At 40.9% G+C, this 18333-nt stretch overlaps 2 protein-coding genes across 5 annotated transcripts; one reads left to right on the top strand and one right to left on the bottom strand.

Annotated features, from left to right (window-relative positions):
• Positions 1-403: 403 nt before the first annotated feature.
• LOC111238452 (ubiquitin-protein ligase E3A-like) lies at positions 404-7970 on the top strand. 2 transcript variants are annotated; one of them, XM_022767966.1, is made up of 11 exons: positions 404-653; positions 1623-1669; positions 1995-2284; positions 2382-3580; positions 3678-3822; positions 4460-4665; positions 4868-5032; positions 5735-5890; positions 5981-6054; positions 6145-6288; positions 6795-7970. In XM_022767966.1, coding segments are annotated over exons 2-11 (2502 nt in total). In that variant the 5' UTR covers positions 404-653; positions 1623-1667; the 3' UTR covers positions 6916-7970. The 2 variants fall into 2 exon arrangements, with proteins under 2 accessions (XP_022623687.1, XP_022623686.1); XM_022767965.1 differs by having other exon boundaries at positions 1599-1669.
• A 1141-nt stretch (positions 7971-9111) lies between these two features.
• cnga3 (cyclic nucleotide gated channel alpha 3) lies at positions 9112-12604 on the bottom strand. Of its 3 annotated transcripts, XM_022767962.1 has the most exons (6): positions 12427-12604; positions 11750-11809; positions 11178-11366; positions 10941-11042; positions 10746-10852; positions 9112-10641 (listed from the first exon to the last, which is right to left on the bottom strand). In XM_022767962.1, the coding sequence occupies exons 1-6, from the start codon at positions 12579-12581 to the stop codon at positions 9245-9247; spliced, it is 2010 nt and encodes a 669-aa protein (XP_022623683.1). In that variant the 5' UTR covers positions 12582-12604; the 3' UTR covers positions 9112-9244. The 3 variants fall into 3 exon arrangements, with proteins under 3 accessions (XP_022623683.1, XP_022623685.1, XP_022623684.1); XM_022767964.1 differs by lacking the exon at positions 11750-11809 and having other exon boundaries at positions 11265-11299; positions 12459-12604; XM_022767963.1 differs by lacking the exons at positions 11178-11366; positions 11750-11809.
• Between the last annotated feature and the right edge of the window lie 5729 nt (positions 12605-18333).

Raw genomic sequence — 18333 nt, 5'->3', positions numbered from 1 at the left:
TTTATTTAAATTGGAAATTTTCACAAACAATCACACATATCAGTTCTTACAGATAAACAGAGAAAAAAATCAATAAAAAAACCCATAAAAATACATAAATTAACAAAGGACAAATATAAAATTTGAGTAACAGACTAATTCAGACATTTCAGAATATATATTAACTGTTGACATGGATTTCTTGTTTGTTATCAGTTTAAATAACGTTCAGTATCAATTATAAACTATTTAAATGACTGAACTGAGAAGAAATTTCGCCTTATGAATATGAAATTTCCCCAGTAAAATAATAATAAAAAAAAAAGGTTGCGTTTCTTTATTTCTGTGGGTCGTGGAGGGGCGGCATGATGTTTGACATTCTCGCGCTGCATGCCGGGATACATGGCGCTCTTGTTTACAAGATGGTAGAGCAGCAAATCTCGCTCTGACTTGCAACAAACCAAAGTCGCATGACTCCCTAACGTTGCCTCACAGGAGCCTTATTTACGTGTCGACGACAAACTGAAGCAGTTTCAGACGGAGCTACGGAGGCTCGCTGGACTGAATTATTTCTCAAACAGCCGCTGTCTCACTAACGGAAGAGATTTTTTTTTTATTTATTTATTTTTTTTGCACAGTCACTGACAGAGACGGGACTATCCTTCAAATCACAGGTCGGTACACGAGGCTGTTGGAGCCGTGACACTGATTTTTAAACGTTTTCTCGCACCGTGTTCATTTCGTGAGCGTGTCCGATGATAAATTAGCAAGAGGCGGTGAAAGTGTCGAAGCGACGTGAGCAGCTCGAATCATTAAAATACCAGCTCAGTTTGACAGCTCGTGGTCAGCTGACGGATTTCTGCAATATCATGTTGATGGTGAAATGTGGCTGATAAATGTGATTTTAACCAGGGTTATTATACTAATAAGTAACGGCTCTTTTACATCCTTTACGTTGTGTTTTTTTTAATGGTAGTCTGTGATTTGTTCGTTTATTTTATTTGTTTGTGTTTATTGTTTGTTCTGCATTTTTTTTAGTTTCTTACTATGTTTTAGAATTACAGTTTATTACTAGATATAAATTTTCAGTTCTTTACTGTATATTTGTAAATTTACAACATAATACTGGTCACAGTTTTGTTAGTAAATTGGTCATTTGGTTGTTGATGTTTGCAGACAGATGTTTTTACCTTCATTTCTTGGGATAATTGATTATGTGGTTATTAAATCTGTCAAATAATTTCCCTCTGCAATGAAGGAGGTAAGAGCTTATTAAAATCACACACTGGAGCCCAGCTGATTTTACCGGTTATTGTAATTGTTACCAGCATGTGTCACTCAGTTAGTAAGAGAAATTTGTCCACACTGACTTTTTCAACTGTAAAGTGTCAGACTCAATATGAAACCAGCGCTCTTAAAAACAAATTTAATGGGTTTTTTTTTGTTGTGTTTATGTAAAATATATATATATATATATATAGTTATAAATTGATAATAATATTTTATAACAGAATTTTTTTGTGATCAATACAGTAGTTCATCAGTAGTGTCACTCTGAAAATTACTTTTGTTTGCGGAGAACCTAAAGATCAGTTAACGAATTTACTCTTTTATTATAGTAAACATCACTGTTAAACTTTCAGAGGACCGTCCTTTGGGCCTGCAGGAGGACACCTGAATCCAGCCGAATGTAAGACACTCTGTTAGGACTTGCACTCAAGTAGTTATTCTAGTAGCTAAACTAATTTACATGCAATTAGTTAAACTAATATTTCATTTAGGGGTGGCACCCTTTGATGTTCTTTATCCGTAGTTCCTGTCCATGTGTCATTATGTTTTAGCCTTTTGAAATAAAATATAAATATGTGCTTGTTCAGTATTCAGCTCCGTAGGGTTGCAAAACGTATTAGACATATTTATTATTACCTGCAAAGCAAATATCTGTTTATGCTTTTTGCTAAACATTGATGACACCAAATCATCAATCTGATTTCCTGTTTGAATGTCTTACACAGGAACAGAGCGACTGCAAAGCATCTAATTGAGCGCTACTTTCAGCAGTTAACTGAAGGCTGTGGAAATGGCAACTGCACGAATGAGTTTTGCGCATCGTGTTGTGATTTTCGACCTTTGGATAACAATTCAGCAGCTGCCAAAGCGCTTGAGCTGTTTAAGATTAATGCCAAACTCTGTCCTCACCCCTCCAAGAGAGAATCCTATCCAGACTCCAGTGCTGAGGAAAACACGCAACTGGACAATAAGATGAGTGATATGGACCTTAGTCCCAACAAGGAGGACATCTCAGGTACTGCAGAACTGACTGATTCTTATGGACTCTGACTTTGATTTAGCTCTCTCTCTCTCTCTCTTTATTCACTGTTCAATGCACTGTTTTGTTGCAGATGTTCATTACCTCACAGAGAACACTGTGTGTATGATCCTGAGTTCCTGCGAGGAGGAAGGGGACTACTCCGCTCTCATCCGCATCATCGGCAAGGTTTTCTCCAATTCAGAAGCCCTGGTGAAGAGTTTTAGGAAGGATGAACCGAACCGTACAAAAAACCTGGACTCTTTCACACCAACAGATGATAAGCAGAGTGAGCAACCCTCGGAGAAGATGGGTGCCTCCTCTGCAGCTTCGTTACCGGATGAGTCTCCCACTGAAATGTTAGACCCCTGTGAGGTTACTGTGGACATCAACGCCGTGAGGAGAGTCTACGACAAACTTCTATCCATCGAGCAGGTGGAGGCAGCTCTTGTGAACGCACTCGTTTACCTCACCCCAAATATGGAACTTGACCTGGACTACCTCGATGTGTACGAAACAAACCCCGATTACCTGAACATTTTCATCATCGTGATGGAGAACAGTAACCTTCACAGTCCAGAGTACCTTGAAGTGGCGATGCCACAGTTCTGCAAGGCAATGAGCAAACTGCCCGTGACTGCACTCGCAAGACTGTCAAAGCTCTGGTCATCGTACGGTCTCCGACACATCCGCCGTATAATGGAGACCTTCCAACAGCTCATCACTTTCACAGTCATCAGCAACGACTATGACGGTGAAAATCTGGTGAATGACGACGAGACTGTGGTGGCTGCAACCCAGTGTTTAAAGGTCGTCTTCTATGCAAGTATCCTTGGCGGTGAAGTGGATGTCGAGCACAATGAGGAGGATGAGGATGACTCCGAGTCCGATGAGCTCACCCTGCATGAGCTGCTAGGTGAGGAGCGGCTCTATAAGAAGGGACCTCGGGTCGATCCTCTGGAGAAAGAACTGGGAGTTCGGCCTGTAGACTGCATAAAACCCCTCATCCCCTTTGAGGATTTTATTAACGAGTCAGTGAACGACGTAGTGGAGATGGACAAAGATTTCACCTTCTTCAAGGTCAATGCCGAGACTAAGTTTTCTTTTCAGAGCTGCCCCTTCATCCTCAACGTCATCACCAAGAACCAAGGACTTTACTATGACAACAGGATCAGGATGTACAGCGAGCGTCGCCTCACCGCCCTTTACAGCATGGTTCAGGGCCAGCAGCCCAACCCCTATCTCAAGCTCAAAGTTCGGAGAGATCACATCATTGATGACGCCCTCGTCAGGGTGAGTCGCAGCACACTACGTTACGTTATCATCGCATTGAGTCGAAGTGACTTAGTCCCTCTGTGTTTTTCCGTTCATTTAATCCCCTCTGTTGCAGCTGGAGATGATCTCCATGGAGAATCCATCCGACCTGAAGAAGCAGCTGTTTGTTGAGTTTGAGGGGGAGCAAGGCGTAGACGAAGGAGGAGTTTCAAAGGAGTTTTTTCAGTTGGTCCTGGAGGAAATTTTCAATCTCGACATAGGTGAGACAATTTTAGTGTTTACATTTGCTTGTATCCCTGTTTTATATCATATTCAAGTAATAGTTTAACATTCAGGAAACCTAGCTTTGAGAGGGTTTATACCTCTCGGTCTGTTAGATATGAAGCTACAGAACTGGAGACAGTTAGCTTAGCTTAGCACAAAGACCAGAACTGGCGGAAACAGCTAGTCTGGTTCTGCCCGAAGGTAACAAAATCCACCTACCATCACCTCTAATCACACTATTAACGCACGCATTAATAGTGTGATTAATAGTGTGATAGTGTGATCGCTGGTTAACACACGATATCTCCATCGTTACATCTGTACAAAAACCAAAGAACGACAATTCCTGGTTTTACGAGGGGATGTTTGTTGCACTGTTTCTTGGCCGGGAGGTTGCCTGGGAAGAAACAAGATATAACATGTTAATTACTGAGCTTCAGACATGCTGGTAGGTGGATTTTGTCACTGTCGGTCAGAGCCAGCCTGTTTCCCCATTTCCAGTCTTTATGCGAAATGTCTTTCTTGATTGATTTTTAGGGCACAGATCTGAGAGTCGCATCAATCTACTCACAAACTGAATAAGTGTATTTCTAACTGTTTCGTTTTTCTCTTACTCTTTGATTTTCTGAACAGGAATGTTCACGTATGACGACGACACAAAACTTTTCTGGTTTAATTCGTCCTCACTTGAGACCGAAGCTCAGTACACCCTCATTGGAATCGTCCTGGGGCTCGCCATCTACAACAACTGCATCCTGGACGTCCATTTCCCCATGGTTGTCTACAGGAAACTGTTGGGCAAGAGAGGGACCTACTTGGACCTGTCAGACTCACATCCAGTATAGTAACTTTCTCCGAAATTAATATACAGTGAAAGACTATACATCAGTCCTGTAGTTCCAAAATGTTGTGCATGTTCTAGATTTTACTGGTAAAATAATGATAACCATGCTGCAGTTTTTCGAGGAAGAAAATCACAATCATAACTCCAGATATTCTGTTGCTGTGTGTTCACTGTGGCTCTTCTTTCTCCCATTGCAGGCTCTCTACCAAAGTCTGAAGAGATTGCTTGAATATACTGGCAACGTGGAGGAAGACATGACGCTCACCTTTCAGATCTCACACACAGACCTGTTCGGGAACCCAATATTATATGACCTGAAGGAACAGGGAGACCAGATCCCTGTTACCAAGGAGAACAGACAGGTGAAATCTATTGGTGTTTAAAGCGAGTCTATGGACTTTTTGTTGACAGTGGCTGCACAATTACAAGATAATGATTTAAAAGCTAAAATTTAGTGTAAGGTCAGGAACACACTGGATGCTCTGCGTGTGTGTGGCGGCTGCAGATTGTCTCTCTTTGCATTTCAGCCCCCATGTTAACGGGTTAGAGCGTGTGTGATGCGTTGCATGATCTAGAGATTCGGCGTCTCGCCTATTTTTCACACATGACGTGCAGTTCCCAGTAAAAATATGTCATATTGACATCATACCAGCAACATTACATAGAATTGACTATCAGATTTAACTATCAAATTAATTTATGACAAGAAATCCAACATTCGAGTAGCCTGCAAACTCTAACTCTAAGAAGAAAGATAGAGGTGGCAGTAGCAGCGACGCAGCAGACATGTACACACAAAGTTACAGTTTTCCTGACCACATTTTATAAAAAGCAAAGAAGCAATAACTGACGCATTTTCCTCCTTTGATTGAATTGATTTCACAGCTCGATATATATACATATATATATATATATGTATATATATATAGCTCAAAATCATATAATACAACTGTCATTTCATCTTCTTTCCTCACAAAATAGACTGACTCACTGTTATAAAGTAAACGATGATGCTTCTCTGTATATTTAAAGGTATTTTTGTAATTCACATCTATAATTCACAGGAGTTTGTGGACCTGTATGCTGAGTACATACTGAACAAGAGCATGGAGCGACAGTTCAGAGCCTTTAAAAAAGGTTTCCTAATGGTCACAAATGAGTCCCCACTGAAATACTTGTTTAGACCAGAGGAAGTAGAGCTGCTTATCTGTGGAAGCAGGGTGAGGAAGCCAACACTAATTTTGATTTTGGTTGCTTTATTGTAGCCAGTGTTTTCGTGACTTACAGAGAGATCTCTTGTGATTTCACAGAAACTTGATTTTGAAGCACTTGAAAAGACAACAGAGTACGATGGAGGTTACAGCAAAGATAGTCAAGTTATCAAGTAAGTCCTAAATCATAATTCAGATTGACACAGATTTTATAGGTCAAGATCAGTGCTGTATAAAGTTTCTCTTCTGTTTTCTGCCCACAGAGATTTCTGGGAAACAATTCACTCATTTGGAGAGGAGCAGAAGAGGTTGTTTCTTCAGTTTACCACCGGTACAGACAGAGCACCAGTGGGCGGGCTCGGGAAATTAAAAATGATCATCGCCAAGAACGGCTCAGACACAGACAGGTACCAAACTTTATTTTTATTTATTTATTTATTTATTCCATTGGCTCTAAAAAGACAAAAGAAGAGTGTGTCAGTCGGAAGAGTAAAGATTCAGAGCATTTCGTTTCTGCTCGAACCTTCTTGTGAAGCTCATCTCAGTCCAGATTTACACTGTGCGATCGTTCGGCTGTTTCTGAGATGCAAGTCGACAATCATGAGAGAAACGTGTTAAAATCTTTGCACATCGATCCAAAGGTCGCACTTTTGAGATGACGGGTTTCTCACAATGTAACTGCTGCTGCGACTTGTGACGAAAAACCGGCCAAGTAGTATGTGACAGGAAAGACACTGGCTGGTGCTACGTTTCGTAAGCATAGCATTTTGAAATACAGTTACAAACCAAAATGAAAAGGACGTTTGTGGTGCTCAGGAGAAAAACAAATGAGAGGCAAACTGTAAAGCATTTTGGATAAAAGCAGACATCTACCATTAAGTGCAGGGTTTTTACTTTCATCCTTTCTTTTCAGGCTACCAACCTCTCACACCTGCTTTAATGCTCTGCTGCTCCCAGAATACTCCTCCAAAGAAAAACTGAAAGAGAGACTCCTCAAGGCCATCACTTACGCCAAAGGATTCGGGATGCTGTGACAGATCCACAAGGGAAAGTTTTTCTGACCACATTTTAACAAATTAAAAAAAAAATTAAAAAAAGGGAGTATGATAAACACGCAGAGGGAAACGCCATGAAACAAAATGCTGCAGTAACCCGGTGCCTAACCAACCTCTACCAGTCAGACTCAACTGTCAGCCTTTCACTCTGAGGCCTCACTTCCTCTGAGAATCACCTTCATATACATTAGATTTCCCCAAAGAGTTTTAACACGGCACTTCGATTAGTTAATTTTTTATTTTCACGTGTGTTTTGTTTCCGAGCGAACATTAAAAAATGAATTAGTGAAAACTGTGAAAGTGTACTTACACACAGGATTTTAGTGAATGCCAGCACATGCATTATATTTGTTGATTTAGATTGACTTGTTTTTGCCGTTAGTAGCAGTAATCAGTCCTCAGGCCATCTTTCCACCACTGAGTGGACTGGGCATAATGGTGCTTCTCGGTCATGATTGTCATTGTGATTATAATGAGGTGAAGCCTACTACTAACCCACACAGCCTCACTCACGAGCTTATATTTAAACTTCCCTGTTGGTGCGAAGACGAACTCACCTCTAACCTAAAGGTTATTTTAAAGTATTTCTGTGTTTTGTGCCTCTTGTGTTACATTTTAAATGAATACTGTGTGTTGTGAAACGGTGAACCCCAGCAGACGGCGTGGTTTCGATAGCTTGCAGGGTTTTTTCAGAATGTGTTCACCGATTGGTCGGTTCAGATTTTCACATCCTGAAAAAAGTTTTTTTTTTGTTTTTTTTTCTTCTTCTTCTTCTCTTTGTTTGCTGTAAAGTGTTGCTGATTGCACATGAGTAAGTGCAGTCCCCATATGTGCAATGCCTGTATGAGGAAAAAGAGTCACATGAAATGTTTTATTTGGCCAAATATCTCAGGTACATAAAGAATGTGCAGATAATGTGAAACTCTTCTGTAAAGCAACAATTATGCAAGGTGAATAAAGGTGAAAAAAATCCATAAACTTTGTCTAAAATATACAATAAAGGAATTTCTATTAACATCATATGATTACAGATAACTCAAAGCTGTTGTAGTCGATATTTTTTTTTTACAGTAGAAATACATCACATGACGATGCGTAATGTGGAAGTGGTCGATCTTATTGACGAACCCACAGAGAATTATCCCTGGACTCTGCAGTTCTACTCCACTCTACAGAGCTTTCAAGTCGTTGTTGTTATTTTCTGCCTCACAAATTAATTGTTTGGATTCTTTAACACCCACTGGAACACTTCCTGCCAAAGAGCAGACCGACAAGATCAGAGACTAGCTGGGTGAACACGGTGGAGCACTTGTAGCAGCTAAAAAAGCAGATGGTTCCCTCGGGAGGAGAATATTGGACTTGTACTCGTCGCTAACGATGCTTCATATCGGCTGAATGTGTAAACAGGCAACTGCTCACTAACGAGTTCGCCATCGATGGAATAAAGTCAGTGTTGGACAAAACAAATAAATAAATCATTGATTGCAGGTTCTTAGGCCTTGAAAATGTATTTGTCAACCACATTCTTACTTTGACAAAAAAAAAGTCTTGATTTAAAAACACAAAACTTTCTGCCAAAGTTAGAACACTTTTGTTTTTAGATGTTTTTTTGTTTATTGTTATTTGTACTTGTGCGATAAAGTACAATAATTCCAAGTTGTCAATCAAATCATATCAGATCAAACCACAACCACACAGTCCTAATGAAGCCAATTAACTTAACTTTTAACTTTTCAAAATTCAGTCGTCTATATTTAATGTTATACAAGAAATACTTGCTGGGGAAACAAAATGTCTTGATTCTCTCACCGCTGCAGAAGTTTCCTTTTTCCTTCAATATAACAACATAAACACCTACTGTAAGGCATATATGTTACATTCATATTTTAATGTTTATTCACATTTAACATTGCAGACTTACAACCGATAATGTATGTTGACAATAACTTATAAACATAACTGGCATTTGGGTTTATTTTGTACATTCATATACAGTCAATCAAATGGATATTTCCATTGCAGTATTGCAATAAGAGTTTGATTCATAAAAGAAGAAATTCCTTATTATACGCAGACACGAGTGATCAACATACTCAAGTAGTTTCATGACAACACGAAATTAGCTGTCGAGGATAGCATGCACACAAATATATATATTTGCTGCATACACTGTACACAATTTGACACAAGGAAGATAATAAACAGGATGTATAAATAGATATAAACATGGGCCTTTAAAAAGTGTCACTGTACTGTTCTAAATGAAAAATCCCTTCATTTACAGTCAAGTCCTCGGGTGTCTCTCACGTTACTGGACTTTTTTGTCTTTGTCAGCCATCACTTCAGACAAGTCCTCTGGTCGTACGGATTTCACTTTGGACTCCATGTCGGTGATCCTCTGCTTCATCCTCGTCTGGCTGGAGGTGAACTGTGCCATCAGCTGGGCAAACTTGGTCTGTGTTACTTCCAGGTTGGCCTGCAGTTTGGTGATCTTTTCCTCCAGGTCTTTGGGGTCGGCGCCGGCGTTGGCGATCGCCTCGTCAATCAGGTTGTCTTTCATCAGAATGGCTTTCCCCTTCTCCTCCAGCGCCTTCTTGGCGTCCGGATACTCAGTGAGCGCTTCCATCAAGTCGTCTTTGGATAGGGCAAAGAGATCGGAATAACCTACACTTCTAATGTTGGCCGTTCTCCTGTTGCCTGCCTTACTGCCCTTGATTCCCAAGATACTAATTTCCCCAAAGTACGCGCCGTCACTGAGCACCACAAACTGAGTGACGCCATCATCTGCCACCACCGCCAGCTTCCCTTCCTTGATGATGTACATCTCCCTGCCAATATCCCCCTTCTTACAGATGTAATCTCCGGGGCTGAACACCTGTGGCTGCAGCTTAAGCACCAATTCAATCAGGAGACCGGCTTCACAATCCTGGAAAATACGCACTTTTTTCAGCGTATCCAAATGGACGTTGATGGCAATCTCAGCCTTGAGCTTGTCGGGGAGGTTCTTCAACACTTCCTTCTCATCACAGGTCTTTTTCTCCGTCCAGAGGTAGTCGAACCACTTGATGACCCTGGCCTCCAGGTCTTTGGTGACCTTTCGAAACTGCATGTACTGCTTTATAGAGTCAATCTTTGCCTGGAACTCTGCACGAGAGGCGTTCATGTTGGAGATCATGGCACCAACGTTACCGACGATACTAGCAAAGATCAGGACACCGGTGAGGAAGTCGGCAATGACGAAGAGGTATTCAACATCCTTGACTGGCGGAGGGGTCTCTCCGATGGTGGTGAGGGTCAGTGTGGACCAGTACAGGGAGTAGATGTACTTTCTGGCCAAGCGGCCGTGCTCTGGGTGGCTGATATTGGGATACACCCAAGTGTCGGTTCCAAAACCAATGGTTTTGGAAATGGCAAAGAATACACAAGCATTCCAGTGGATAATAATGAGGATATAAAGTACGAGATTGCTGATTCGGAACATGTTCGGGAAGCTGGTTCTGGTTTCAGTCCGCTCAAAGAACTCAAAAAGCCTCGAAATTTTGCAAAGACGGTTGAATCTAAACTCCGGGTTGTTGAATCCGAATTTCAGAAACAGCAGATCGGTGGGTATCATTGAAATGACATCGTACTTGAACTGAGGTGTTGTTCTGTAATTATCTCTCAGTTTCTTGGAATCTTTCACCAGCAGGCCTTGCTCCAAGTAACCTGAGGGACAAACGTAAAAAAAAAAAATAGGAGCCAAATTTACAAACTACACAGACACTGATTTTGTGCATATGATTTCTGTCTTATTTTTTTAAGAATCCAACCTGTTCTTGATCTGACGAACGTGTCACCGAAGTAGACCATGTCCGAGGCGTAGTCCAGGAATATCCAGAGGTTTGTATACGAGTCCTGGAGTTCATTAAAACAGGCTCTGGAAGACGAGGATAAAGCTTTTTCAACTTTTGTGAACATCCCACTGAGTGAAGAATACATTTTAAAGCATGTTAAATGGACAATACCTTGTTACGATCATGATCAGGTTATAAAATACTGGGCCTGCGATGACGGTCAGCCATTTGTAGTATTGGTCTGCAGCTGGATCCATAATCCAGATTTCTTTCCTAGGAAAACAATTTAAAATTTATTGATGTCACAAGACTTAATTATTTTGACACAAATATGAAACAACAGACGTGTTTTCTGTAATTAATTTATTTCAGTCTCAAGAGACTTACACTACCTACTGGTCTACTTACGGGGGCTCCTCTTTCTTTTTCTCATCCTTCTTATCATCTTTCTTCTCGTCTTTCTTCTCATCCTTCTTCTCGTCCTTCTTCTCGTCCTTCTTTTCCTCTTCCTTCTTGTCCCCGTCTTTTTTCTCGTCTTTTTTCTCCTCCTCCTTTTTCTCATCTTTTTTAATCTCGTCTTTTTTGTCCTCTTTTTTGCTATGGGGTCACAAGTTTAGTTTTTATGTGAGAAAGGACAGCGTCTACCAGACTACACGGAGGGGAGTCTACTGGAGGGTCCACAGTTTTTGGGTTCAAGACATTGTTGGAAGATCTGGTGCAGGTCATACATCATCTGTCCAGCAGATGGCATCATAACACAGGCAAGTTTCCGTGGCCTTGTTCGGTTTACAACTTAAAATCAGTATAACCCACATCATAACTTCACTCAAGCAAGCAAAGGGACAGGGTTTTATTCTGTCTACTGCAGGAGGAAAAGTCAAAAAGGAATGTAGAATTGGAAGACGTGGTTTCAAGGATTTCTCTATGCTATTAGCTATGCTGTTTCCTGCGAGATATAGAGATATAGTTTACACACTTACTCGTCTGTGTTGTTGCAGTTATTCATGTTGTAAGCAGCTAGCGGCCACTTACTGGCAAGACTTTGGGAAGAGATAAAGGACACAAGTTTTTGCACAGTGAACCCTAAAGTGTCAGACATTAAAGCTCTTGAAGACGCGATGAGATGAAAAATACAATCCTGTGTCCGTGTGTTGAATATTCATCCGTCTTTTGTAACATGATAAATGTAGAGACGAAAAATGAGCATTTTTTTTCATTTCTTCCTCTTTTCTCATCCTGTGACAATATTTTCTGATGACTCATCTCTGGGACGATTACATTGACCGCACTTCACCGTTAGCTCGTGGTTAGCTAGCAGAGCGACATCACAGTAGGTGTGAGGTTGATTTTTTAGCTAAAAAAAAACTCACATTTTCCAAAGAATGCAGTTGACGTCTTATTTATTAATTTCACCCTCAGCCTCCTTCTCGTGATCCGGGTGGGTGAGGGATGTTTGTGTGGAGGCCAAATGGAAATACAGGGTCCACTTGGTCTCAGACCTTTGGACCCTTCTGTATTTTACATTACTGAAGCTAAAGATGCTGATGATCTTTTTCCATTTCCATTCTGCCCAGTTTTACTTGTCAAAGCTTTGAAGGGATTGATTGTTACTCATGTATTTGCTGATTAATTATCCCGTTTTGTGCCCAGTACTTACTTTCTCTTGCAGAGCGTGTCGTTGTGACCCACAGACTGGGCATTGCTCTCTCGACTGTGCATGTCTTTGAGCTCGGGGCCTCTGAAGCGCTCCAGGAAAGAGTCGTGCCTCTGTGTCTCGGGCTTCATTCTGTGAGACGCCCAGTTTCGCAGCATGAAGAAGAAGTAAGAGAGCCTAGAGGGTCAGCGGGAGGTAAGAGGGTACAAGGTGACTAGGCTAGGAATTAACTATGTCATCCCATCTCCCAGAATATGTAAACACCGGCGGTGGACAAAGTATTCAGACCCTACACTTCACTAAAAGTACCAGTACAGAAGATGCAGTATATTATCATGTGTTACATTATTAAATTGTTAATACTATTGCATCAATGTGTAAGCAGAATTTTACTGTTGTAGCTGCTCATGGTGGAGACAGTTTAAAGTACTTTATATACAGGTTGATGGTCCACTGGGTTCCCAACGTAAGGCTCGATCTCGTCCAAAGGGTCAACTTAAACGCCAAACTTAAAAGACTCTAGAAGCTTTTCGTAAGGGGTTACAAGTCAAAAGCGTATGTAACCTTAATCTTTAATCTTGTGTATAATCTGGAATGTAACTAGAAACTAAAGCTGCCAAATGTGGAAAAAAAATTACCAAATTTAATTCTGAAATATAATGGAGGTGATGGAAGTGGAATAACTACTCTAACTACCAGTTGTTTACTAGTAACTACTACTTTAAAATATTACTACAGACGTTTACCTGGCCATTGCCCCAGCACCTGTAAATGAGTCCCTGTGGGACTGTGAAGATAGCGCTGTTTCAGAGTTGTCTTCACGAAGAGAGTGAGCTCTGGAAGACAGCAGGTTGGAAAAAGTGTCAAGTGACATGCTGAAGCTGATGCTATGCAAACTGCATGAAGCAACTTCCAAGCAATTAAATTCTACTTTGTCAAACGTGCAGGATGTGTTGTCAGGTGTCAGAAAGGTTAAAGGGCAATATGCAACAACAATGCAGAAGCCACTGATAAAGTAGGAATGAAGTCAAGTTAGTTCCCAAAATGCCGCCTGCAGTATGAGCAGATAATGAGTGTGAACTGTGTTTAGAGGTGATGTCAGACCTGCTGTCCCCATTTTCAATGACCGCGAGCTCGTCATCGTGTGTGTTGGTGGACAACCGCTGCCTGGTTGAAAAGGAGTTTTCTGCCATGTTGTCGTGTCTGGCTGAGCTGACCTGCAGCACACAGGTGCAGAGATAAAAAACACACTGTAAGACCGACGCATCATGACACACACTTCAGATCATACACGCCAGAAGTCACCCATCACAACCATGAATGCGACTCATGACAACCGTTGTTGATGTGTTTACTGAACTACACTTTTCACCGTCCGTCTGAGACCAGCACCTAAAAATACATGCTCATTATGTCCTTAACACTAAACAGGATCAGTGCCCTCTCTCTGTGAACGATCAGCTGCTTTTTAAAATAACTAAGCTATGGCTTACAGGTGGACTGTTGCTGCTATGTTCGGTCATGTATACGGCGGGTTAAGTCTATTAGGGCGCCACTTAAAGAACAGGTTCAGGTGTACGTGGCTGAGGGCAGGTACTCTCTTCAGGTCTGGGTACAGTGTGGAGAAAACAGCCACATCAACAATGTGTAAAGTCCCCAAGAACTGCATTTAAAAAATATCATTTTCATGTTTTGATCAATTTCAGCTGAAAATTTCTGCCTAATTAAAACATTAAAAATGTAACACGTTAAATAAGGTCTAATTCTTTTTTTGCCTGAAATAATAGATTTATTTGTTTGCTGGTAAATAATGACTCACTGATCTCTGGGGAACACCAATTGTTGTAACACGTGCACACATGTAGATTAGTGCTAATACCAGGGAGTTAACCAACCCCCACTAAATTAAATCACACTGCCAGAGTCACTGAGAAGCTGAGTGCTTGAGGGGTGATGAAAGGTAAAGCCCACGGTGTGTCTGCACACTGAATGTGAGTTACATCATCATCATCATCATCATCATCATCATCATCATCATCACCGAACCACACACCGGTTCTGTTGATACACACACACACAGATGGTGGAAATATCTGCCATTTAAGAGATTTTTTATTCTACAGGATTGTTTTCATGATGGTTAAAATGTAGAAAAATGCTTTTTTGAAAGGCTGATGTTTGATATTTCCAATCAAAATGAATCAGTCTGAATCATTTGCTGCTGGTGAGATTGTGTTTAGAATAAATGAATACACAGACGTGATGCTCTGGAGAGTTAACTGTGTGATAAACGGCACTTCCACATCAAAATCGAAGTTTAACTCTTCTTCTGTTTTTGTTTCCTGGAGATTAGTTGCCCTGCAGCAGCCGCGGGTCAAGACCCGCTAAGAAGCTTGTGACTTGTGGTAAAGGTTGTGCATTCGTCAGGACATGCGCTGCCCTGATACACATGTGTTGTCGGCCACATTAAAGCCTGTTACACATGTATAGCTGCTGGGTACCAAGCCAACTGGACTCGCTTGAGGTTGTTGAAGAGGCTCAAGTCCAGCTGCCTTGGTAAAGCACAGGGTTCACATATTAAACAAGCTTAGGCATGCACCTTGTAGCGAGGGCATTATTTATTTACTGGAAACATGACATCTGATTCTATATATATATAGTATATATATTATAACCTTATATTGTAATAGGCCTGTCAGTTTGTGGTGGCTCGGTAAGTGTAATTGCTATAACTCCACATTTTTGGACATTTTTATAAGTTATAAGTTGAGTTCAAATAAAAAATATTAAAGCCTTGACACCTTTAGTGGGAATTCTTTTGAGCATCTTCGACAGTTCACTTGTTGCAGCGACAGAAACGGATGTAAACGCAGGTTTTCTTGGTGAAATGCGCCACAGAGACTCTAATTATAGAAAAGTTTGAAACTTGCAAAGTGAGTGAAGGCGGAGGACATGCACTCACCTGTCTGACGCCTTTTCACACTGAGTTTTCTGAGCCGACGGAACCGGCAGGTCTTCTCTGATTGTTTCCTGATATTTCCATCTTCAAAACAAACAACATAATAGATTTTCTCCCATGAAATTATTTTTTTTTTCCCGCTCGCTTCGTCCGAGATCAGTGTCACCAAAAATATCGATGCGGGCTGTCCATGGTTAGCAGCTGCGGCTCTGCAGGATGAGGAGAGGAGACTGAGCTCACAGGTCCCAGATCAGACAAGGGGAGGAGTCCTGTCCATCACTGTGTCCACGACTCACAACACACACACACACACACACACACACACACACACACACACACACACACACACACACACACACACACACACACACACACACGGGATACTGAAGTGATGGAGAAACAGAAACACATTTAAAACATGAAATATTTATAAAATGTCACATTAAAAACACAAGTTGGAAACGTGCTGTATACATGTATGTAGGAGTATTATATGAATCCTGCTCTTTTGCAGAAACCAAAGACATTTCCATTTTATTCTACTCCACAACATTTCAAAATAAAATACGCTGTTTACTTTACAGTTAGAAAGATTCTACTTCCAAAATGTGACGAGTTTATAGAATCAACTCCCCAACAATATAAGGCCATCAAAATAGCTTCACCTCCACCAGCAACAATAACAACATTCAAATGCATGTTAATAATCACTAATTAGAATCCTATAATAATAATAATAATCATAATAATAATGATGATAATAATACAACACAACATTCTGGAAGGAGCCAATCTGCATGATAAGAGTATTTCATGTATGTCTACTTCCTCCTCTCTGCAGAGGGATGATGAAATGACCTCTTCGATGATATTTCATTGTTTAAATACACTGAGTGGCTCCAGTACAAAAGCTGATTATGGGGGATTACATGTAAAGTGGCAGATCTGTTGTAGTGGTGTACCTAATAAAGTGTCCAGGGAGTGTACGTTACTACAGGCCTCATGTCCTGCTCTACTGCATAGAAAAACAGGAAGTTCTGCTATTGGAGCAAATGTAACTTTGCTAAGTTGTACTTTGTTCTACTGGATAAACATCAGCATTAGGTTTTTGGGGAAACAGGCCGATTAAAACGACATATCCAGACGTAATGGTGCTTTTGAATGAACTGGTGGCAAGTGACTTGATGAGCAATAATGAAGATAATTAAGGCAGAGAGAGAGAGAGAGAGAGAGAGAGAGAGAGAGAGCCCGCCCCCCCCCCCACATCACCTTATGACATGAGGTTAAAAGAGAAATCCCTTGGCAGTATACGGAGCTGCACCGCTAATCCCAGCTTAGACCTGAGAACCTATTTCAGCCACCGAGCGGCTCTTCACTTCAAACAATATGTCACTTTTGTGCAACAATTTTTCCTCGCGTGTGAATATTTCCATAAAGGTCACGAGCAGTCGGACTTCAGCTGCTCTCAGTCATCCACGCTCACGGCTCCGGGATGTAGTTGTTGAATTGCTCGTATATTAACTGACTTGCTTTTAACAACATGATTTAAAAAAATAAAATAAAATAAAAAATCACCCTTTGTGATTCATATGAGAACAACGCTGCTGCCAAACCGGGAACTGTTTGTTTCTCCTGTTTGTGTGTCTGTGGTCACCTCAACTGAAGGGGAATTAGCAGTATAATAGACTTTAGGATTGTCCTCACTGAGAATGGCTTTGGGGCAATCCATTAATAGAAACAGTGTAGTGGATATACTGAAAAGGTGCTTATACCGTATACAGAGAGTCAATGGACACTAGCAGCCAGAAATAACATTTCTTTACGCCCTCTCTGAATCCTGCGTCTGATTTAAATATACAGTGACCGAAAGTACGACATGTCAGAGCTATTGTTGGGTCTAATGCTCCTTTAAGTTGTGGGGTCGTTGCTCACACCAGTTGTCACAGGCTTAACACGCACTGCTTTTAGCCATAAGGCATGAAAAACAGATTATTCCATTTCAGGACGCTTTTATTTGAAAGAAAATGAAAGCAGCGGTTGACCAATCACTCTCCCTTTCTCCAAAAACCTCATTAGGTTTTAGGTCTGTCTCCAGGTGCGCAGAGATCTATTGAAAGCCTCTTTACATCTCTGCCAGAAGGCACAGGGTAATTACTGCATCCTAAACCCTGGCTTTTCCCAGAGTGCACCATGACACAGTGCAGCGTTGTCTATTTCCAAGCCGGTCAGACTCCGCACCCTCTTCATCTGTAACCCCTCAGCCATGCAGCGAGGAGATGCGATGAGTCTCTGATCAGCAGATCAAGAGCAGATCAGTCGCGGGAAGAAGACGCCTGACACTGAATATATTGACTTTGATATAAAATCTTCTTCCTCCATTTGTGATAAATGTTTATTTCTACAATAGAAATCAAAGTTCGTCCCATCGCCGTCACTGACCTCTGTCCTCCCTTTACTTTCTTTTCTCACCTTTCTTTTTTATTTTGTGAATATATTTTATTGGCATTTTGGGAGTTATCACAAGACTTTACAGGAAAAAACAATGACATGAAATGCTCCTATTATGTCCAGCCCCACCCAACACCTCCCTTTTAACCCTTTGGGCTCCAGGCTGCTTGGACTAACTGCCAGACTTCAAGACTCATTACTGGGTTACTCTGAGTGGTCTCTCTGTGACTACAATCCTAATTATCTAAAAGCTAAAGCCACGGAATATAAACAATCTAAACATTTGATTTTATCTTCGATTATTTGAATGTGACATGTTTATGATTGGTCAGATCGACCAGGAGAAAATGAAATATTTGGGAGGAAGCGGGACAATTTGGTGGAGCAGATGATTTCAAATGATTTTTCAGTTTTTATTTCATCTATTTCTTTTATTTCTTTTTGTTTGTTCGCTCTTTCTTTTGTAGAGTTTACCCTTTGTACCGTTTTAAGGTTATTCACTG

The sequence above is a fragment of the Seriola dumerili genome, unplaced genomic scaffold (assembly GCF_002260705.1).
Source record: "Seriola dumerili isolate Sdu_G_001 unplaced genomic scaffold, Sdu_1.0 BDQW01001323.1, whole genome shotgun sequence".
In the NCBI taxonomy this organism is placed as follows: Eukaryota; Metazoa; Chordata; class Actinopteri; order Carangiformes; family Carangidae; genus Seriola; species Seriola dumerili.
The sequence above is the reverse complement of the archived record's forward strand: the minus strand, read 5'-3'. Positions and strand labels throughout refer to the sequence as shown.